Source organism: Tiliqua scincoides, chromosome 8 (assembly GCF_035046505.1).
Source record: "Tiliqua scincoides isolate rTilSci1 chromosome 8, rTilSci1.hap2, whole genome shotgun sequence".
Classification (NCBI taxonomy): Eukaryota; Metazoa; Chordata; class Lepidosauria; order Squamata; family Scincidae; genus Tiliqua; species Tiliqua scincoides.
The window spans coordinates 24,662,735-24,686,941 of NC_089828.1; the positions used below are offsets into that span (position 1 = coordinate 24,662,735).

The window sequence follows — 24,207 nt, forward strand, 5'->3', positions numbered from 1 at the left end:
GGAGGTGGATAATGCAATGAGTGGCCTGTATCTTCTTTGTGTCCTGATTCACAGGCATCATGAAGGAGTTTTTAAACTACAGCAGGCCTTCACTTGAAGTTGTTTCATTCAACATTGTTTCGTTTTAAAGGTCAATCTTCTGACCTCCACGTCCTTTGTGACTGCACATTGTAGGGCTACTGGAAGCTGCTTCTGGGTAGCGCCGGGCCTGCGACTCACTTACTTGGCCTTCTTGCCCCCCAGAATACCTTGCAAGGCATTTAGCCACACGACAATGCTTTGTGGTGAGATAGGGAAGTGTTTAGTGAGCCCACCACTTGAGAGAGTGTTATTGAGTTCGTCTGTAGTAAAATTGGTTTCGTTATAAGTCATTTTGCTTAAAGCTGCAGTTTCCAAGAACCTACTGACAGCTTCAAGTGAGGACTTGCTGTACTTGCTAGTTTGGGATCATGTCATTTGCCTTCTCACCTGGAATCTAAAGGAATCGGAGCCAGTTCCAATGTCACACTTGTCTAGCATCGTGGTCGCTGCTGGTCACACAGGCCTACAAAACTGAGGGTCAGAAAAGTTTTTCCCAAACTTCATGGTGGTTTGATATGAATTTGGAGTGCCGATTCCAAAAATGGCATCTGTTTTGCCCTATCACGTCTAGTTTTGGAGATATAGTATAGCCTCATTAGTGAATGGTTCAAGCAGCTTCCTCATGAGGAAGCCATGGAGTCTTCCTCATGAGGAAGCCATGGAGTCTTCCTCATGAGGAAGCTGCTTGAACCATTCACTAAAGAGGCTATACTATATCTCCAAAACTAGACGTGATAGGGCAAAATGGATGCCATTTTTGGAATCGGCACCCCAAATATACCCAGGCATTGGTGTAACGTTTAAGGAAGCAAAATGTGTGTTGGCCTGTGTTATTTGGGATATTTCTTGCAGATAATTCCCATTGCTTGCTTCTTTGATTGTCAGGTACAGCAAGTTGGAATAGTTTATTCATACATACATTAAACATGTGGTTTGCCACCATGTTTGTTTGTTTGTTTTTCTTAACTTAAACAGCAGCCAGGGTTGGGGCCATGGTGCACGGTGTGTGTGTGTGTGTGTGTGTGTGTGTGTGTGTTTTGCCTCTTTCCCTTCACACTGTGGCCTGGACAGAAATAGGCTGCAATCCTATCCACACTTTCCTGGGAGTAAGCCCTATTGAACACAATAGGACTTACTTCTGAGTAGAAATGCATAGGATTATAGTGCCCTCACTTCCCAAAGTCTTGGGAGGCTAATTGCACCTCTGAGGAATCAAGAAGCAGCAAGTAAACTGCCCACCATGATGACAAATACCACTGGGGGGCATGAAGGTTGGTATGAGATCAGACTTTGCCACTGAAAAGTGCCAAGGAGGATCTTAAACTGGAGCATCTAACAGTCAGACTCTGGTGCCCCACCTCATGTGCCACTATCCCTCGGTTTCCACTGCATCCTGGCAGACTAAGCTCTGGGCTAAGTGTGGGCTGCAGTACCAGCCTTTCTCAAGATGAAATCAGCACACATCTAGGCCCAATTATCATGCACCCAGCCCTATAAGGCCCTGATCTCAGAACCTGCTCCTCAACAACTTGTTTTGTGTGTGTGTGTGTGTGTGTGTGTGTGTGTGTGTGTGAGAGAGAGAGAGAGAGAGAGAGCGCACATGTTGCATACACACCTTGCCTTCTTGAATCTTGATCCTCACCTGGTTCTGCCTATCTACCTGCTTCTGGCCTTTTTGACCCCCTGTTACTGCTTTGATACTGACCAGGGCTGCAGCTTCTTGGAGAGAGGGGTGGGTGGTGGAGCAGAGCTCCAAGATTTCTCCTACAGCAGGAATGGTGATGCCATCAATAGGAATGCTCAGGTGCTGCCTTTGACACTTTTTTTTCAAAATACCTCAGTTGAGAAGATGCTAAGGCATAGCAGTGCTGAATAACAAACAACAACAACAACAACAACAACAGGTATTTATATACCACCTTTCTTGGTCTTTATTCAAGACTTTATTCAAGGCGGTTTACATAGGCAGGCTTTATTTAAATCCCTTATTAAATAGGGATTTTTACAATTTGAAAGAAGGTTCTTTCTTTCAAGAACCACTACATTCAAGGTGTTTCATTCCGATCTGGCTTCACAGTCTGGCCTCCATCCTCCCACGCTCAGAGCAGATGGAATAGCTCAGCTTCAGCTTGTCAGCTGCTTCAAGGTCGCACGGTGCCGGTGGCCTCGAACTGGCGGCCTTGTGGATGTTATCTTCAGGCAGATGGAAGATAAATACAGGCACATGTAGCTTCAGGGTCTGGCAGCGACTGTTGTGGCCTTCACCATCCATCTTGATGATAGGTCTAGTGCATCATGCTTTCCCTCCAAACTGGCAGGATCCCTTAGGAATTCAGGGGGAGCAGAAGAGATAAGTGGAATATCCTTTATACGCTTGCAAATTTGGGCACACTTTATATACCATAAAATGTCAAACGTCCTGTTTGAGACAGGCCTGGGGCACCTCACACTCATCCCACGTAGCCCCATGTCACATAGCACAATGTCATCAGAACAGGCTGTGAGCGGGGGCGGGAGCTTCCGTTCCTGGGAATGGCTTGGGCATCACGCCAGCCACAGCGTTACATGAGGTAAGCGTGGCACATGAAAGAGGTTGCCAAGCCACACCAACTGGAGCACAGAACGCTGGCCGCATCTGGAGCAACCTCTTTTTATTTCCCCCCGTGTTATTAATCTCCCATGCCATCAATAAAGCATTCCCAGAGAGCATTAAGTATTATGGGGTTCTAATCGGAGCGGCCTGGACATGATTAACTTTGAGAGCTACTGTGCATAGCCGCGGAAAACGCAGGTGGTGGCAAGTTTTGAGTCATCAGAACCGAGCTGGATTACACAATGCGTGTTTATAAAGTCCTAGTTGGCAGGACTCTGCTGTGCGTGGGGTGCGCTAACAAGAAGCACAACAAGTTATTAAAACTTCAATCTCTAGTCTTCTGCACACTATCCATATTATAACTCAAGCCCTCCTGCTTGATCTGGTTAAAACATAAAGCAAAGCAAGCTTACTAGGAGAAAAAAAAAAAAAAGGATGGTGGGGTAAAACAGCTCAGATTAATGAGCAATGTATACATATGGTACTTCAATGCAGCTGCAATGCAATTCCCCATCTTAGTGTAACAGTAATGAGATCACAGGGCTGAGCACTTCTTTTGCAACCAGGAAAAAAACACACACGCCTTTTATTTCATTCATTGGATGAAAAAAATATCTGCTCTATTCTATCTTTAAAAAAAAAAATCCTCGACATTATGTTATTACTCATTTAAGGGTCTTTGTTCGGCATTTGTACAGCACAGAATAATTTAAACATGTTAATCTCTGAGCCTTGCCCCTGGGCGTTCTCCGCCCTTGCGCAAGAACAATGGCACCATTGTATGGGGAGGGCTGTTGGCCAACGCCAGGGTTCAGATGAACTTGCAGGGTCTGCCACGGCTGGACGTTGGGGCCACATGGCAGCTGCCAAATGAACACATGCAATTAGCCAGCACCTGCTGAACCAAGTGCCACCGACCACATTCATTCCCTTTCTAGTCAAGGATTCTGGATCGTAAAACTGCAGCCCCCAAGAGCGGAAAACCAGTTTGGTGGGCCGGGAGAAGTCTTGGAATAACAACGGCACAAGATGGTATTTTAGACACCTGATTGCATTTCTGCACTTATCGGTTTGGAAAGCAAACGTCAGCTTCCCCTAAAGCAGAAGTCCTCACAATCTCCCTACTGCTGTTGGTCTTCCTATTATTTTACTACGCATAGAGCACCATTCGCACGCTTGATATAAGCAAAAAATAGTTGTCCACCTCAAGGAGCATAAGGTCTAAACCATTTGCTGCATACGCAACTCTGCTTTACACGTGTGTCGTTCTCAAAAACTGGGGGAAGGGAAAATAACTTTTACTCCATCTATCATAATACTAGAATTCAAATGATGTGCAGCAGATTGGCAGATGAGAGAAAGGACTTCACATAATGCATCATTAAGGGAACAAATTCACTGCCACAAGTGACGGTGATGGCTTCAATGCCTTTAAAGGGGTGGTTAGACAGATTCATGGAAAATGAGAGGTTTATCCACAGTCATTAGCCAGGATGACTCTAGCCAGGATGACTGGAGGTTGTCCATGACTTTGTGTACCTTGGCTCAACGATCTCTGACACTCATTCTCTTGATACCGAGCTAAACAAGCGCATCGGTAAAGCAGCTACCATGTTTTCAAGGCTCACAAAGAGAGTCTGGTCCAACAAGAAGCTGACGGAACATACCAAGATCCAGGTCTACAGAGCTTGCATCCTGAGTACACTTCAGTACTGCAGCGAGTCATGGACTCTTCGCTCACAACAGGAAAGGAAACTGAACGCTTTCCACATCCGCTGCCTCCAACGCATCCTTGGCATCACCTGGCAGGACAAAGTTCCAAACAACACAGTCCTGGAATGAGCTGGAATCCCTAGCATGTATGCACTGCTGAAACAGAGACGCCTGCGTTGGCTCGGTCATGTTGTGAGAATGGATGATGGCCGGATCCCAAAGGATCTCCTCTATGGAGAACTCGTGCAAGGAAAGTGCCCTACAGGTAGACCACAGCTGCAATACAAGGACATCTGCAAGAGGGATCTGAAGGCCTTAGGAGTGGATCTCAACAGGTGGGAAACCCTGGCCTCTGAGCGGCCCGCTTGGAGGCAGGCTGTGCAGCATGGCCTTTCCCAGTTTGAAGAGACACTTGGCCAACAGTCTGAGGCTAAGGCAAAGAAGGAAGGCCCATAGCCAGGGAGACAGACCAGGGACAGACTGCACTTGCTCCCGGTGTGGAAGGGATTGTGACTCCCGAATCGGCCTTTTCAGCCACACTAGACGCTGTTCCAGAACCACCATTCAGAGCGCGATACCATGGTCTTTCGAGACTGAAGGTTGCCAACAACGAGCCAGGATGACTAGTTAGAACCTCCACATTCAGAGGCAGTTATGCTGGAGAGCAACAGCAGAAGAGAATTTTCAAGCCCTGCTTGTGGACTTGACATCTGGAAAGGAGGATGCAGAACCGGAGAAACTTTTGATCTAGCAGGGTCCTACTTTGATTCTTATAAACCCAAAGCTGGACAGCCAGAAGGAACAGGGAGAGTCATGGCAGCCAACAGGCTCCCACACTTTGTCATAGCAAACCTCCCAGTGTTAGAACGCAAAATACCTGTGCCACTCAAATGATGTTAGCTGCCTTGATCATCCCAACAGAAAGGCAGAATATATAAATAATGCAAGGAGGAAATCAGCACCAAAAAATAGCTTGGTTGGAATCATCGTGCTCATGCAGGACTTTGATCATTGAGCCACACTAACTTCAGGCCCTGTCTAAAATAGGAGACTCCTCTTATTGACTGACAGCAAAGGACCCTCAGCAAGGGAGAAGAAGGCAATTTCTCTCTGAAATCAGAACCTTGGTGTTTTACCTCCCCTAACAATCTACTAATAGATTAGGCACACACATCAGAATTACAGGTGGGGGGTCAAGGAAGTAGCAGCTTGAACTGCCACTCAGAGTCACTTAAATCAAAATTCCAAGGCAAATTTAGATTTTCCTGATTCCGACAGAAGCCAAAAGCATTTGAGCTGGGACAGGAGCACCACCATCCAGAATCACCTGGAGAGGCAGCCATATATAAAGGTGAGATGACAGCAGTTAATCAGTGACTCCCCGGAAACCCCCAGAATAACTTCTCTGCCTCATTTCTTGTGTTCCTTTGTTTCTAAGAAAGTCTGATAAATTTGTTAGGTGGGGAGATTAATGTTGATCTCATAATGGCTTTCGCAAGTACATTATGTGCTGTGGGAAGTTAAATGTACGTTGAAGAGCAAGGGGATTGTGAATATTTACAAGGAAGTATAAATCCAGCAGTCCTTGGGAGGTTCCACCAAAATCCTCAGATGGAAGAGGCTTTATTTCATCAGTTCTTGGGCATGGCCCCTATTAGAACCAGTTGATCCAATTGATTCTAGAAGTAACTGGTCACATGATCTTTCTGCACAGGGGGTATCTTGCATTGTTTCTGATGCCAGTCAGGATCCCAAGAAAGGCACTGCATGCTGTTCCTGGGATCAATGTCTCTATTGATCCTGTCCTTTAAGTGCAAAAGACTAAATCCTGAAAAACAAGTATTTTTCTCTGTCCCTGTACCTGTTATCAGTCTGGCCTTAATTAAGGGGCCAATAAATTCCTCTGCCTTCCACTTGGGCGGGGGGGGGGTCTTCACCTGCTGCCCAATTCATACATTCCTCTCACATATGAACCTCTCTCGTAGGTGATATCATCGGGGAGGGTGGCACCAAAGGAAGTGAGCCAGAAATTTCTTGGCCAGGCCAACTGGGAGGCCAGGTTTACCAGGCAAGAAGACCTGGGCTCTGAAGACTTTTCAGGTTGTTGCTGCCTTCCCCCACCCTGTTCTGCCAACCTCTGCCACCCCCCTTCCCCTGCCCCACACCAGGTGACACCAATCCTAGTAACACCACTCTGTGATCCCATTGTGCTACAGCCCCATGCCCTAATCAGTGTTAGTATTTTTACTAGAAATATCTTGTGAGAAGTGTAGAAAGGGGTGGAAAGAGATAGGAAGGAGATGGAGAGGAATTGGGGGAAGGGGTTGATTTGGGCAAGGGAATTCAATAGGGTAAGAATATTCCTCCACAGTTAAACCATAATAAACACACTTTGCTTTGATTTGTATCTGTCCTATCTAAAGAGGTTTTGGGGCGAGTGATAAATAAGAAAATACAAAACCACTCTCACAATACATATAAAAGCCACCACAAATAAAGCATAGGTACCGATTGTGTACAGACACTGAATTTCCTGAACAAGCCAGGTGGTTAAAAACCAGACTGACAACTCTACATTCAAGATGGATAGAAAACTGATCCAATAATTGAAGACGTAAACCGGCTGGATCAATGTGTTCTTCTCAAACCTGGCTCTTTTATCCTCCCCTCAGAGTTTCAAATAAAATACATTTGTGCACAGCTGGTGACATGCAGTACATTTGTCCAGTAAAACGGGGGGGAAAATTAAAATAAATCAAGAACACAGGATTCTGGGTGGGATGCTAACTGAGGGCCAACACCAACAACATTAAAATGAGTTTAACAGAGTCCCAAAGGATGGTTTTGTAGATCAATTTCAGGAGTCTAGGTTTAATTCACAGCTTCTGAACTAAGCATGCTTATAGATGTGTGCTTAACAAGTAGTAGCTGCATCTTGAGTCAAGCCCACCCAGGCTGTAGCCGAATGCACAACCCTAGGATAATTATTACCAAATTTCCTTCAGTCTCTGAATTGTCTAAGGTGGCCAACTTCCCTATTCTGGGTTCTGCAGACCAGGGACAAAAACCACCCAACTCCCTTTTGAATGGTAAGTCTCCTAATAAGGTTGACACCACCAAGCAGCAAAGACAACATTTTATGGTCAGATGGCACAAAAATAACTGAGAGGGGAGGGGGAGAATTAAGGATTGCTTCTTGAGAGGTCTTTCTCAGAGGCAAACTGTCAGTGTGTAATAAAGAAAGGGAGAAAAATGGCTCTAAGATATACAATGGAGATCACTTGAAAAATGCTTTCCTAAAACAGCTCTCATGAAGTTCCATAATTGCTGTCTCCAGATACTGCCTCTCCAGTGGCATAGCAAACATGGGACAGAGGGTGACCCATTCCAGGTACCACCCGGAAGGGGGCGCCATGTGTCCACCGCTGCCACTGTCTCCTCCTCTTCATGTTTCGAAGGCTTTGAGATCTGGCTGCCACTCCCCTTCCTCCTCCTCTAGAGGCTCCCATAACAGCCTCCAAAGGAGGAGGAATGGGGACAGTGGCCAGACTCCAAAGCTGCCACTGCCACGTCCTCCAGAAGAACCTGGAAGTCATGTGACAACTCACGTAACAATGTCACGTGACTTCATGATGTCATCTCTGCCCTGCGTGCCACTGCTCCTAGTGATGCTGATGCCACTTCTCTTTGAATGTTCTGGCATCAGTGTCGAATGTGGCTGGCCCAAGGCATTCTAAATAGACAATTTAAAACCCTCTCCACCCATAAATTACATGGAGCATAGTCCTCTGGGAAAGTCTCATGAACAAAGGTGAGGCAAGGGGGTCATCTCTGGTGATGGACATTGGGTGCCACTGACACCAGGAACCAAACAGATCTGAGCCACGAGATGCAATCCATCAGGAAGCTTTGTTGCAAGTACCCCACTGAGATGAATGGGAGCTGTACCAAGCACAGCTTTTGTGTCCCATGTTAGAGCAGATGGGTGTAGGGATGCACCGTAGACACTCGACCATAAGTCGATCCCGCAGATAAGTTGAGGCCAGGTTTTGAGTCAACAATCACGGGATTTTCTTTGACCCTCGGATAAGTCGGGGGTTAAACTTAGGGGGGTGTCTGACTATAGTTTTGATTTTACTCGAGGCCAGATCCTGAAAAATAACCCACCACTAATTGTTACCTAAGAACTCTAATTTATTAAAAACACAGTGAAAGATCATAAGATACATTTTTATTCTTTTTAAATTCCAGTCTTCATCACCTTTTTGTAAACACTATCAGAGTAAGTGCACTGTAAACAACATACCAGTAAAACAGTGGTTCCCAACCTGGTATTCATGTACTCCCAGGGACACTCAACAGAACCTTTAGGGGTACTTGAAAAAGAATGGAATAATGGTAGAAAAAGGCAGGTCATGCTCCAGAATGCCTTGCAAGACAGGAATGCCTTGCAAGGACCAGCAAGGCAGGAAGGGAGGTAGCTAGTTGGCTGTGAAAGCCCCACCAATAGATAGTTTTTGGTCATCAATTCATGTATGAAACAGTGATTGAAAACCAGCACAGTAAAAAAGCTGAAATGTGATATGGAAAGTGATCAATCACCCAGAATTTCTCCGCACACTTCTAGTGCAAAACAGTGCAAAGGCAGAGTCTTCTGTTCTTCAAACAGATGAAAAGAGAAAACACTGTGATGAATACATGAAGTCTGGGCTTTCATATAGAGAAGATGAGGGCTTGTATTATTAATTACAAACATTTTGCTAATATGAAGTGTACAATTTATGGAAATGGGCCGCCAAGGGATATGCAAGTGAAAAAGGTTGGGATCCACTGCAGGAGATCCATGAATCAAATCCACCTTTAAGGTGTCTGGTGTGTTAAGCCAGAAGCTCTACATACAAGATACAACCCGTAACACATAACTGGGAGTGTGCAATTCAATTCACAGCAGAGAGATGCAGCTGCACTTATTTGCAAACCTTTTTACTCAGAAGTAGACCCACTGCTTTCCGTGGGTGTTATTCTTAAGTAAGGGTGCATTGAATTGTAGCCTGCTTCAGATGGAAAGGAGGATTCCCATCCTGGTGTTTCAAAAAACAGACCTGCTTTGCAATCATTTGCAAAGCAGAACCAGGCTGCAGCAGAAGGAAGGAGAATAAAAGGTTAACCAATTGCTTCTAAGGAGCTGTGCCTGCCTGCTGCTTGAGAAACTTGGCGCCTGTCTGCCCTTGAGAAACGAAACTGTTCAGAGTTGAAAGGTTTTGCCCTCTGATGGACTGAGAGATAAGGCAAAGTGAGAATTGGAGCTTGATTACTTGGCAAAAATTTCACATACTATAGGCGAGTATCTACGGTAATTTTGATGTTTTGCCACAGTAGGTATCAGAATGCCCAAGGTTGCTCCTGTCTGTATGCAACTCATATTCAACTGCAGTTTTAGAATTGAGAAAGAGTTGCACTTACAATAGTGTTTTTCTCTAGAATTTGGAGGAAACCACAAATGTAAACTTGAAGAATATTTGTAATAAAGGGCAGCTCTGGCTCTGATACAGCCATATACAGCTCTGCTTTTCCTGAGGAGTCAAGACAACAGGATCGTCTTCGATCATAGCAACAAACTGCAGCCGGGCAGGATTCTGAAACCTGGTAGATTTGTTCTGCAAGGTTCATTTCACAAATGAGAACTGATCTGCAGGAAGAAGGCGAGCACTGAAAAGCATAAATAATGAGTGCTATGCAGGAGAAGGGGGAGTCAGCTTGAGGCCTGGGCCAAGGTTACACCCCCGAGGGTCAGTTTAAGTGGGCAGCTATACTCAGACAGCAAGCTGTGCTTTGCTTATGACTTTTTGCTTTGATTTTGTGCTTCACTTATGACTTTCAGGGGTGTCAAACATAAGACCCATGAGCCGGATGCAGCCCCTGGAAGCCATTTATCCGGCCTTCATTATAATTGGGACCTCTCGCCATGATAACGGAGCTCTCGCTTACCTTGAAATTATGAACAAGACTTGCGCATTTTCTCTTCTGTCACCTGCAGCTGATGAGTTTCTATGTGAGAACAGAGTGCTTATTTCTGACCATCATCTGCTTAACAGTGTCACTTTCTACTTAGTACTGTCACGTCTGACCCTGAGCAGGCGCCATGAATGCTATTCAGACCGTTGCATGAAATGAGTTTGACGCCCCTGCCCCAAATTCCTTGTTTACAAATTCAGTGGTCTCAAAATGACAACTTGTGAATTGGGCAGTGCAATCCCAGCTTGCACTGTAACAGGCAAGCCGGCAGGCCTGCGCTGTATTCAGCGCATGTTTTGGGCTGTCTGAAGCTCGGCCTGAGGCAAGGGAAAACTTTTCCCCTTATCCCAGGGAGAGCCACAGCAGCCCCAATGGGGCTAAGATCTGGTTGGTTGGCAACCTTCAGTCTTGAAAGACTATGGTATAAGCCTACAGCACCTGGTATTCCCAGGCGGTCTCCCATCCAAGTACTAACCAGGCCTGACCCTGCTTAGCTTCCGAGATCAGAGATCTGTGCCACCAAAATGGGTGGTGCAAATCTGAGCAGCCTGGGACTGCCCTGGGCCGCCCAGCATGTCTTGGATCCTGGCCCCGCCTTCCGCTCCCCGCCACCCACCCCCGGGAATGCCTGCTGCCCACCCTCCCCCACCCTGAAGCACCTCCCTCCAGCCTCCTCCTTGCCCTCCCTACACCCCGCCTCAGACCCCTGCACCGGCTGAGCTTGGTCAATGCAAACTCACTCATCCTCGGGGCCTGCATCAGCATGGGGTGGTCGGTGCGCATCCATGTGTTGGCCTATCTCACTGAAGAGTGGTGCAAAAGTACTTTATGGCACTTTTGCTACACTCTTCAACCAGTGCTGGCCAAAAGGGTGCATTGCATTGTGCCCTTTATACAATTAATACAACACATTCCTCATGGACCCCTTGTAGTAGACTTTATGTACTCCATTGGGGGGTTATGGGAGTAGGGAAAAGAACAACACTGTGGATCACCATTACTGCAGACCACATATCATTTGGGCCACTTGGTACATGAGGCATTATGTACCACTTAATGCCTCCAAGGCCCTTGGTACATGAGGCATTATGCCAAATGCTACCAAGGCATTTGGTAGCCAAAGGCATTATACCAAATGCTACCCCCTCTGATCTGATGGTACACCAGCTTCAGCTCCTCCCTGAATTGGAAAAGGAAGAAGAGTAAGAAGCAAAAGAGGAAAAGTTGACACTTTAGTCCAACTCCCCACATCCTTCTTCTGCTCCATGTCCTTTCTTTTTTAATATAGTGAGTGGGAGTCGGAGCAGCAAAGGCTAGTGGATGGACAGAGGTGGTTGTCCCCTGCCAATCTGCTGCCTGAGACCACTGGCTCATTTGGCCGCATGGATGAGCCTGCCCTGGGCACTCAAACAATGATTTCTGAAAACACAGTTTGTAGCAGGAACAGTTTGGCCAGCCAGAAGAAACCCATGGAAGTGATTGTTGCATGTGTAGACACTGATTGCTATAGCGACAATACATCTGGATTTCTACATAAAGATAAGTTATTTGCTCTGGATAACAACTTGCAGTAAAAACAAAATACTTGGGAGTTTTTACAAAAATTTCAAGAAAGTGAAATTCTGTCAGTTTATTCCAATAAGAAACATCTGAGAATTCTCAAAGGAAGCCAAACAAGTTTCTAAGTTTGTAACAGCACAATCCTATTCTCACCACCACCGATGCAGTGATGTCAAAATAGCTACATCCTTGGGGGGGGGGGGAGACCTGTGGAGGTCTCCTCTGGCTAACAGATCATTTGTTCCCTTACTTGGGGATAAGCCTCCACTGCATGTAGGGGTCTACTTGGACCTATGCTCGCAAATTTACTGGTACTGGTGCATATAGACCCACGCAGTGGGATTTGGTATGGGAAGGGGGCTAGGATTTGGTGGCCGCTGCTAATCCGAGCCCATCCCCTTCCCAGACCCAAACCACCCTTCCCCAACTCCTGTTACCACCTCTCCACTTCTCTCCACCTTCTCTCACCCTGTTCTGCCTCCCCCGCACACCATCCTGCCTCCCTATGGCAGGTCTTTGTTTATTCTCTGGCATATGGGGTAGGCTCTAGCTTTCCTGCTGGTATTCCAGCACCTTGCAACTTGTACAGCTGCCGGGACACTAGTTCCACCAGTGCTATAGCCCTAAAGGATTGGGCTGTAAGAAAAGTAAAATTAGGAGATTTATGCACATTCAGACATGGTTTATTGAGAGAGTAAATACATCTTAAGTCCAATTTTGCAAATAGGAAGAGCGGATAGACTAGTAAATGAAAAATTTGGGATAAAATGCTCGTCTCTGCTCTATATAGAAATTACGACGATTACCAATTATTATTACAGTAATCACACTTGATCCTTGAGTGGCACGTGTGAATTTTCTTCCATTTGTTGTTAGAACCCTGCGAGGCAAGTTGAACAAAAGTTTTGTGACTCATCTAGGTTCACCTTACTAAGTTTTGTGGCTGAGCAAAGATCAAAGTCTTTGGTTCCAGTTCAATATGCAAGTTGTTACACAACACCAGCTCTCCAAAAGTTGCTGCTTTTCCAGTTTCCCTTATTTGATCCCTTTAAACAAGTAGTGATTATGTCCATTTTATAGGCAGGGGAAACTGAGACTTTTTCCCCCCCAAAGTGAACCCTCAATCCTGGGAAGCTACTCCTGAGTTGCAGTTTTGAATCATGCATTTTCTCCACCCCCCAAGTACCGCAGAAACTGGACCACACACCGGGTCTCATTAATATGTGGTTTCCTTTGCAGCTCTGGTACACAGCAAGGTGTCGAGGGATGGGGACAGCGAAGCACAGAGAAATAAATACATGAAATGCTCTTGGGAGTTCCGCAACCAAGTGGTTTATAGGTGTGGAGTAAGGAAAGGGTGTGTCTGGAAGGAGAGGCTCCTTCTGTGTGGCAGCCCAAGGGCAGAGTAGGGCCTGGTTTATCTTTGTGAATGGGCTGAGGCTAGCACTGTGTCCTTGAAAACTGGAATGGATGGACCAGCCCCCAAATTCTTACTTCCATTCCCTTTTATGTTATTAATGTTCCTTGATTCAGCATTTTTCCAGCCGGTGTTTAGGACTGCTACCATCTGTACCATGCTTACCACAGGCTAGCTGTTATTTATTTCATTTATTATTATTATTATTATTATTATTATTATTATTATTATTATTATTATTATTATTATTATTATTATTATTATTTTATTTTATTTTATTTTATTTTATTTTATTTTATTAATTTATACCCCACCTTTTTGCCCAACGGGCACACAAGGTGGCTTACAACACCTTAAAAATACAACATTAAAAAACAATTTACAATAATTAAAAAAATCTAAAAACAAACAAACCCCATGGATTTTCATATAAAAAGCAAGAACGCCAGCCAGCCTGTCAACAATTAAAAGCTTTTTGAAATAAAAAGGTCTTCAGTCCACGCCGAAACGTTAGCAACGAGGGAGCAGTTCTCAGTTCTAAGGGGAGGGTATTCCACAGTTCGGGGGCCACCACCGAGAAGGCCCTCTTCCTGGCCGCCGCCCCTCTCACATCTCTTAGTGGCGGCACAGTCAAAAGGGCCCCCCCCAGATGATCTAAGAGCACGGGCAGGATTGTAGAAAGGAGGCGGTCCCTCAAATACCCCGGACCCGAGCTGTAAAGGGCTTCCTCTCTTATACCACACTTCCTCTCAAAAACTCAGGGTGGTGTACATGGTTCTCTCTCACTTTTATACTCACAGCAACCCTGTGAGGTGGAATAGACTGAGAGAGTGTGACTTCCCCAAGGTCACCCAGTGAGCGTCACAGCCAAGTGAGGAAGCCAGTTCTCCATGGTTCGAGTACAACATTCTAACCTCTGGGCTGCACTGGCTGATGCAATACAATTGGGGGAAAAAATTATACGATACGCTTTTCTCGGAATTGAGCAATGTGCTGAAAATCCTAGAAACCTCAGTGATTTCATTAAAAACTGATCTTATCAGAATTAGTGTTTGCTCCCTTCAGGAGTGTCTCACAAGCAGTTCCAAATTTGCCTCAAAACTTTGTTCCAACTAAAAATTAGTAGACATGCCAGGGTCTGCATGGCCCTGCCCTACAGTTTTGCTAATTGCAATGCATTTAAACTACTAATTGCACTGCAATTTTGTCTCCTTTAAAGTTCCTGAGGCCCGAACCCGAACCAACTTTCCAGCTCTGACATAGCTCTGCCAATGGGTGGTTGGCAACCTTCAGTCTCAAAAGCCTATGGTATAAGCCTACAGCACCCAGTATTCCCAGGCGGTCTCCCATCCAAGTACTAACCAGGCCTGACCTTGCTTAGCTTCCGAGATCAGACGAGATCGGGCATGTGCAGGGTAACAGTTGCATCCTACAGTTGTAGGGGGCAATCATGGAGGCCTGCTCAAGGTAAGGGAATGTTTGTTCCCTTACCTTGGAGCTGCATTGAGGTCAGGGCTGGAAAGTCGCTTAGGACTGCACCGTGAGATATTTTGCCTGGACAGCAATCTCCAAATCCACCCTGAAATTGCGCTTTCGGTGAAATTCAGTCAGCCTTAGACGAGTTACTTGGGAGTATCTCTCGAGCATCAATGGGAGCATCATCTTTGCTGAAGAACGTGTGTCCGCAACATCATTTCCTCATGCTTGCCTTCACTGAAGCCACGCATGAATACCACAGAATTCTTGGCCCTGCTTTCTACAGAGTGAGCAGCCATATTCTTTGTGGTCAACAACAGCAATCAGGTCAGGCCTCATCATGAGGTGAAATGAGGGAGGCAGCAGATTATAGCAGGAGAAGCACCATTGCCAACCACCTGCCTGCTGTTATCAGGCTTGGTGGCGTGAAGGTGCCCATTGCCTGCCTGTTGCCATTGTTGCACCTGACTTGGCAGCATCAGAGCCCCCCTCCTGCTCTACCATCAATCCTGCTTGGTGCTGGTACGCTGCCCAAGCCAGCCACAAAGTGCTGCCTTTCTCTTCTCCAAATAAAAATAAAAAATCTTGTGCATGCATTAATGGGTGCCACCCACTCCTCCCCTCCCCCAGGATGGCTGGGGGGAAGGAGTGAAGCTGAGCTAAGCTGAGCTGCAGAGCCACCCACTCCTTTCTCTTATCTATAGTTTCAGGTGCCCTGGGCACAACCTCCTCACTCCACCCAGGTCTTGTTTAGAATGACCCAGAACACTAGAGCATGACCCAACAGGCTCCCTCACCAAGCAGCTGGCACTGCCTGGGTCTTCTTTCTGCTCACCTTGAGCAAGCGGGATCAGAGGATTAGAGTGTAGACTGGAGTGCCTTTGTCAGTGGCAGACCAGGAGAGGTGGCAGGAAGAAGCGGCGTGCGGGCTGCCCCTTGTCATTTGGCCACCTCTGTCCTTCTCACTCAATGCGAGGCCTTCATGCCCTTGTCACTGCATGGGTGGTGAGCAGAGGCAGCAGTGAGGTGACATTCGGCATCTATTTTCCGGCACTCAAAGGCCATGGACTATCCCTGGCAGCTCATTGGAAAGTGAGAAGATCAGGTCCTATATCCTCCAACACAGCGATTTTCAATCTTTTTCATCTCACAGCACACTGACAAGGTGCTAAAACTGTCAGGGCACATCATTAGTTTTTGGACAATTGACAAGGCACAATGCACTGCTGGAAGGGGTCTCACATCTCTCAATGGCCCTACTAATAAATAACCCTCCGCTAAACTCCCATTGCAAACCTGCGGACCATTTGTGGCACATCAACGTGCCACGGCACAGTGGCTGAAAATTGCTGCTCTGATACATGCAGTGCTAAAGGGAGGTGGTAGTCTGGTTAAGAAGAAGTCTCTTTCCCTTCAGAGAATTGTAGATAGGCAGCAATGTTAAATGAGCACGCCAATCTGAAGCGTGCGTAAACACAGCCCGCATACAAAAGCATCATTTGTGGCCTCCAGTGACAAAGCCACATAAGTACGGGGTGGGGACTATTATGATTGGTGCTGTTAATCGGAGCAATGTCCTGATCATGGGACTCGTTTTGACCAGGGGGGACACTGATTGCTGTGGGCTATGGTAACAAGGCCACGTTGGTGGCATTTTAGGAATGTGTGGGCTGTAGGCAGGACGCAGGTGGGGGACTTTGGATGGCAAGAGAGCGGGATATGGTTAGGGGGCATAAAGAGAATTTAATAAGTAATCGAGGTTTTAGCTAAAACTTAGCAAGGAAACTTTCTACAGCTGCAATCCTATACACGTTTAACTGAACCCAGTGGGGCGTACTTCTGAATAAACATGCATAAGACTTTGCTGCGTGTTAGGTAAATTAACAGAACAGTTTACACTAAAGTGGCTTAAAGGCTGAATAACACCAATATTTTGCAGATGTAAATGTTTGCAAAGAAATACTCATTTTTAAATGTCAGTTTTCCGCAATAGGGACTGTTTGTCGGGCCCTTCTAGTTTCTTCGTCCCGTTTCAAAACTTAGTCTTTGCATATTCTTTCTTCACGATTCTGTCACCATAACACGTGCTAATGAATGTAATCCATCGGTACAAGGAACGCTGGTATGAAGCTGGCCCTGCCTGGGTTCTGACCAACTCTGGGTGCGCAGATCAGTTGGCTTGAATTGATTCGTAAATTGCAGTGGTGTTTCAAATTACAAGGTCTGTTTTTTCCTCAGCCCTTACATTGTACTCCTTTCATCAAGTTTAACACTGGAAGGGCTGTGTGCTCCAAGGAGCGAGAAATGTAGGCCTGATTTATACAACCCTTTGGTGTGTGGACCCCTGCTTGCTTTGAAGAGACATCGCTGAATTTTTGCCTAAATGTAGGCATTTTGAAGGAAGCCAAAAGAATTCATAGAATTTTTTTAATGCTATCTATCTATCTATCTATCTATCTATCTATCTATCTATCTATCTATCTATCTATCTATCTATCTATGCATGCCACAAGCCCTCCCCCCCCCACAATTTTCTCACCGATCACAAAAATACACAAGAATCCAACACACTGCTTAAAGGTTTGATTGAACTGTGTTCAAGCGTGACCTTACGTGCTGCAGATGATTGACGCAGCCTGCAAATGAGAGGGTTTGGTAGAATTGGCTTTAAAGTAGTTAATTTACAACAGGTCTCTTGTGCCCCTCTGCCTCGAGAGGCCGGTTTCTTGCACCGGGTTAATTTGTATTCAGCAACTCTGCGAAACATTCCTGGTTCGCCGTTACTAGTGTCACCTTTGCATTTCAAATGCTGGGCCCAATGTGCCCTGGCAAATTCCAGGCCTGTTAGCTTACCCTTTTTGTCTAGTAAACAGCTTACTGTATTGTGCCCTGGAGTTGTTAAGGTGCTGCAGAAGGAATGTGTCTGAAAACAAACAGAAGGTTAACGAGTGCACCCTAAGTTGCATCATAAGTTACCTTGGGCATTAAACATGTGCCTGCATAAGACTGCTTTCCAGATGCACGTTCACTGCTTTGCATTGTCAGGATCAAAGAAAAAGCAGCTTCCTTCTGCAAGGATATCATTCTGTGTTTTTTTTTCATTAAAAAAGAGCCAAGGAGTAATCTTGAATGTCTTGCCTTCTGTTGGGTCATACAGGAAAAAGAAATTCATTAGCCTGTGGAAATTTGCAAATGGTTTTGATTGGCCCAGCCCAAGCCAATCAGTTCCTTCCTTTCGTTTGACTTGCTCTTATGCTCTTGCCAAACCCACGCTCACAGTCACACTGCTGTCTGTACGACGCTGCTACTGCTGCTCTTCTTGCTGCCTCTCTCCTCTCTTCTGAAGCAGAAGCAGCTCCTTCAGCAGCAGCAGCAGCAGCTGAGGTCTCTCTTTGCCGATGACCTGATCAGCCCAAGATGCGGCTTCTCTGTGACCTCATGGCCAGATGTTTGGCAAAGCCACACCCCCCGGGGGTCTGAAACAACCCAAGAAGCACTAGCGCGCACGTTTGGGTTCTGCCGTCAGGATGTCATGGAAAAGCAAGAGGAGCTGCCGGCTTGTGATCACGGACCATCATTAATTCTGTGCCAAGTCACAAGCTGTTCTGGACGGGGTTTGTTTTGCTTGATTCTTTCGTTGGATGCCTTTTCTCCTGAGAAAGAGAGAAACTGGGTGTGACCTTTATAAACAAAAGTTCTTCTCTGGTTGCGGTGAAAAACCAGCCACCATCATTTCTGCAGAATTGGGTGTGCAGGTGTCTTCCAGGTGCGTTTTTTTTTTTTAATACTTCACACAACAGGAAAGACTGCCGTCGACTGATACACCTCAAGTGGATGTGCAAGATGGCCACAGCTGCCTACATTGCCGCCGAGTGCCTTGTCTCAATGGCCAGTTGTGCTATAATCCATAGCCCCTCGGGGGAAACAGCTCCTCAGCCTGTTGGGGTGCCTTCACCTCTGGCCACCTCAAACCGAGACCAGAAACGTGAAGCAAAAGAACTTGGAAGAGACAGTGGAGGTGGATCCTCTGCCTACGTCGTGGCCAGCATTTTAGCTGACCTCAATCAACACGTTTCAAAACCTTCTTTGATTCAGGTGGAGAAGACTGTGTGTGTCGAAGGAGGGGAGGAACTAAACCCCTCTCTTTCTCGTGAAGAGTTTGGGGAAGAAAGTACTTTGCTAGCCGGTAAACGTGGAGGAGGAAAAGCAGCCACACCTATCAGCTTGGTGGCAATGAACGAGCCAAGCCCCAAACAAAGGAGCAGGAGAGGGAGAAACCGGCTTGACCCTGAATTACCTCTGAAAAAGCATAAATGCCACTACGTGGGATGTGAAAAGGTTTATGGCAAGTCTTCCCATCTGAAAGCTCATCTGAGGACCCATACAGGTTAGTTTCTGGCTGGCCAGGAAGCTTCTTTCTAACAGCTCCATAGCAGTAACAAAACTGGGCAACATTTGGAGTTTAGATAGAATAAAAATCCAGGACAAGTTAATGCGAGTATCAACAATGGTAAATGCAGACACTAACATCTTAACTCATCTTGCTACCTTAACAGGTAGTTTAACCCAGTGTGTACTTAACGAACACAGAGGTGTAATTAAAACCTTTCCTTGTCATCTTTGATTTCTCCTTCTCCTTTCTAACCCAGTGCCCTATTTCTAGGCACTGATTCATTTTCTTTGTTTCTGGTGCAGGCTTAAAGTCAGCAGGGCAGACAATGAGTTTTTTTTTCTTTTGAGCCAATGTCTATGCCAATGAGTTTGTGTTGTTTTTTTTAAGCAACATGGAGGTGTTGGATACAGTATTCTGAAACACTATAAGTTGAGTACTTCGGTACTGTGTATGTTTGTATGATGTCCAATGCAGAGCAAAGCACAGCTGTAGATCTTCTAGGCTGGACTGAGGACTGCTTTGGGTTGAAGGGTAGTCTAGAAATTAAATATAGCAAAAGGAGAGGGGTTGAGAAGGATGTGTTTGACAGCAAGAGAGGACACAAAGAAGAACATCCTCCATGTAGTTGAGAAGCTGATAGCTAAGCATACCCTGATTAACCCTAAATCGGACAGCGTCAATATTTTTTCAAGAATATCTCTCTTTCTTTATCTTTCTTCCATATGGAGGGGAAAAAAAACATCTTCCTGGAAGTTTGTTAGACACAGAAAGTAAAGAGTGGTTGAAAGTATTAAGTGGTGTGGAACCTTTTTAACACCGCTGAGGGTTGTGGCTTATCATTTCAAGTTCGGCTCCTATCAAGGAAACTGCATGTCAGAGTGCCAGGAAGCAAAGAGCAATAGTCAACAGGGTCCCCGTCCATCTGCCCACCCCCCTGCTGTTAATACGTGGTGCGGTTGCTCGGTTCACAAAACAAGTGGTTACTGGTTGGATTTGTTCATGCGGCATATTCTGTGTAATAATGATTCAGGCAGGGATAACGCAAGGTGATTTTGATCCCTGAGTTAGAAAATACAAATGGCACCCTCCCCAATTAATTAACACACGGCACAAGCCATTGGGAAACCCTCCAATACAGTTCCCTTTGAAATGAATGGGAGCTGCGTGAGTGCAGTTGTGCTCTTGTGCCAATCCCATTTGTGTCCCTGGGGCTTGCGCAGAAAAACTTTCCAGCAGCTTATACACTATGGGACAAACCCTTCTGTCTCCTACTCTGCCATCTTTAATTGCACCTAACTTTGCCGCCTGAAGTACCTATCTCTAGTTCCATCTCTGGGTCAAACTTTATGCCATCTTGTGTCACCCTCTTGTATTTCCAAAGAATCAGGGCTTTGCCTGGCATACTTGGCTTAGGAGATGTGAGACAAATTCAGTGGTGCACAAAAAATGTTGTACAAAGGACCTGTGGTGCAGCCCAGGTGGGAACAGCAAAAAACGCATATCTTGATCCTATATGCATTATTTAGGATGAGGCCCTCTTGGCCTCTTGCAAGGGCGTTACTTCCAAGTAAGCATTCTTGAACCTGCAGCTCCTGCCACCCCTTCTCCTGTAGCTTTCATGTTTCATGAAACCGATTCCTTTTCTTTCCCGTACCACCTGGTGCTTGGCAAATTGTCCAGGAATCACGCCCTGCTCTGCCTCTCTCTTGCCCAAACTTCTCCGGCTTCCTTTTAAAACACAGAGACAAAAGGATTTTAAGCTCATAAAGCTGGCTAGAAACTTAAGCAGAGGAGTCTGCAAAGGGAAACTCCTCTCTTTGATAGAGAGAAGCAGGGCTTGGCTTCTCGTGCCTCTGGGGAGAGGGAGGGTTGGAAAGAGCCAGCGGACGGACGTCATTCAAGAGTGGGCTGCGGAGGCGGGAGTCATACGGGGACATTGGCTTTGGGCCACGCTCTTTGTTATTACTATTCAACAAATGTTAACCCTCCCCTCTGCTTGCTTTTCCGAGGCCGCAGGATTCTGTGCTGTCGTTAGCAAAGCTTGCAGTGCTGTGCTAGGTGGGGAACAGAGGTGGCGACAGGTCTTACTTGCAGCAGGCTGACTCCGGGGGGGGGGGGGCCCTTTGGATCTCTTTGTTGAAATCATTACCCACTTAGGAAAGGCCTTAAAGACAGGAAGAAAACAGACTTTCCAAGATTCCCCTTCTTGGCAAGGAGAGGGACCTTCTTGGAACTCGGTTCTGGAGAGGCTAAAAGGCCTCCTCCTGTTAGATAAAGCATTCAGCAGAGCTGTGGCAGGAGAGCTGTTAACAGTCCCCCATTCTTTCTTCTTGCATTGGACGTGTGTCAGGTCTCGGAATAGCTGCTGGCAGCCCAGCAGGTCCATTCAAACCGTGGCAGCTTTGCCAAGAGAAAGTAAAGGAAGGCGGGAAACATTCATTTACTAGAGTTAGGTGTGTTTTCAGCAACTTTGCAGTCAGTGCTGTGTTGTTTCCTTTTCTGAGCTCCCCCCACTCCCGGGGAGAGACATCGCCTATGAAATGTTCAGGATTTGGAGGGCAATCTCACAGATAAAAACGATGGAAGAGGTGAAGGCTGATGCCTTTGCCATGACAGATTTTTTTTTTAAATCTTTCATCCACATCATCCCAAAAGCTTGGGTCCAGTAACTGACAGTGCACTCCTCTACCGTCTGCTCAGAAGTCAGCGCTACAACCCAAGGCTAACTAAATTCCCACGGGGTGATGCAGCAGCGCTAGCCAATGGCGTCACTAGGTTTGTGTCAACCAGAGCTGGAGGCCAGCAGGGCACCCCATGAGGAACCTCCTCCCCTGCAGTGGGCGTGGCAATACCCCTGGCAGTGGGCGTGGCAATGTACCATCGCCTCGCCCCTGCTGATTTTTCGGCTATAACTTTTGACAGAATAGAGATATTTCAACATGGTTTGTTTCATTGCACTCTGCATGAAATTGCACATTGAATGATATATAACATGTTGTGTTATATTCTAAAATACCAAGATTTAAAAATTTTTGGCAAGTAGTGGTGTCCCCCTGTGCACGTCACCCAGTGTGGCCCGCAAACCCCCCCACACACCTCCCAGTGATGCCACAGGCGCTGGCTACACTGTATCTTGCAGGGGAGTTTTGGCTGCTAGAGGTCTTCTTGGGGTAAGAGGACATTTGACCCTTTTGCTCCTGTATAAGCCCCAGCAGCTGCAACAGTTCAACTCAGACCTGCAGCAGTGAAATTGATGGTGCAAGTCCAAGCTGAGTCATGTAAGTGGATAGGGGGAAGGGGGAATAAGATATGGTATGCACTGCTGCTGCTGATCCCAGCCCTCCTTTGGGGCCTGACCTGCCCCCCCCCCGGCTCACATTGTCACCCTCCTCCACCCCTATGCCAGACTTAGCTGCTCCAATGGTCTTCTGGTAGATGAGGGAAGGCTTCAGTCTTCCTGCTGGTGCGCTGGCCAGTAACAATGTCTATGTGCATCACAGGTTAAACAGCCTGCTACTTGGGGGGGGGGGGGAGAAGCACTGCTGCCCATTCCCCATTATAGCCACACCCCTTGGCATTTATAAATGAGGCAGCAGCCTCTAGGGCTTCTACAAAATTTGGGAACAACTGATCTATGGCATTCATTGAGGCAAGATATAACAATGGCCACTAGCATAGATGTCTTTCAAAGGAGATTAGACTGATCCATGGAGGAGGAGCAATCTTTCAATGACTCTTAGCCATGAGGCCTAAATGGAACCTCCATGATCAGAGGTAGTATACCACTTAACTCGAGCTGCTAGGGAGGAACAGCAAGAAGCCACCGGCTTCACAGTCACTGCATATGGAATTTCCAGAGAGGCATCAGGTTTGCCTCTGCATGAAACACGATGGTGGATTTGGCTGGACTTCTGATTTGGGTCTTATCCACCAGGGTCCTCCACCGTAGAGGTCCCTTGAGACGGCAAGAACAGGATGTCAACTCTTGTAAACAGACTAACAAAATAACTCTAGGGCGGTGGTTCCCAAATAACACTGCGGCAGTGGTTCCCAGGGCTTCCCAGGGAGCTGTGGAAACTAGCTGCAGAATTCTTGCAAAAAACCCACCGCCCTATACAATGTATAGGATTGTAGCCCTGAAGGGGAGCTGCAGCCAATGGCCCAGTAGGTCAAAGAAGCAGTCAGTAAAAAACATTTGGGAACCACTGCATTAGGATAATGACAAAGATGTTCCACCCAACACATTATCTGCCGTTTTGGTCTTCAAATTGGTGTCTATTGTTTATCTCTGAGAACCTCAGCCGCGAGGCACTACAACTTTTTGCCAGAACAATATCCCCTGGCATGTCTCCATTCCTGTATGAACAAAACTGTAAAGGAACCGGGTCGTTTGCGTGTTCTGCAAGACTGGAATAGCTTGTACAGAGTTTTAGATACCACTTGAAAGTTAAGCGCTCCCCTCAAGGCTAGAAGCAGACGAACATGTAATGATTGATGATGGCGAGACACAGATGGATGGGACACCTTGTACTCGTTAGGAGATGCCTGTCTTTTTGCTGCTTGCAGTAAACAGGCTGCTTTCCTACGGCAAGATGTTCAAAGCGACCCAAATTCATGTACTAGAAAGGGAAGGTAGTGCAGCTGGGCTTAGTGGAAGAGTAGAAAGTGAACTGGGCTAGGTGTGTATCGTGATTGTCTGGGAGCAGAGGCAGGAAAAGCAAAGCGTGTGTCAGTGAGTATAGACACTTTTGCCCAGCATTCCTCAAACTGTGAGTTGGGACCCACTTGGTGGGTTGGGACCTGATTTCTGGTGGGTCCCACAGAGCATCCAGTGAAATGCACATGGGTGATGAAAAGATCAGCTAACTAATTGCTCAAGCCCTGAGGCTATTCAAAAATCAGATAGATGCTGCCCTCCACGAGCTGAGCTCCTGCAGTACGCATGATAGTTGCTAATTG

General features: G+C 46.4%; 1 protein-coding gene and 1 pseudogene across 1 annotated transcript in view; one reads left to right on the plus strand and one right to left on the minus strand.

Annotated features, from left to right (window-relative positions):
* Positions 1-14,692: 14,692 nt before the first annotated feature.
* Positions 14,693-14,809, minus strand: LOC136659664 (5S ribosomal RNA; annotated as a pseudogene).
* A 3,348-nt stretch (positions 14,810-18,157) lies between these two features.
* KLF13 (KLF transcription factor 13) overlaps positions 18,158-24,207 on the plus strand; it is a 70,191-nt gene continuing 64,141 nt past the window's right edge. Inside the window, exon 1 of the mRNA XM_066636352.1 lies at positions 18,158-19,242. Within this exon, the coding sequence (XP_066492449.1) occupies positions 18,690-19,242 (553 nt within the window). The 5' untranslated portion in view covers positions 18,158-18,689. The remainder of the gene's footprint in view (positions 19,243-24,207) is intronic.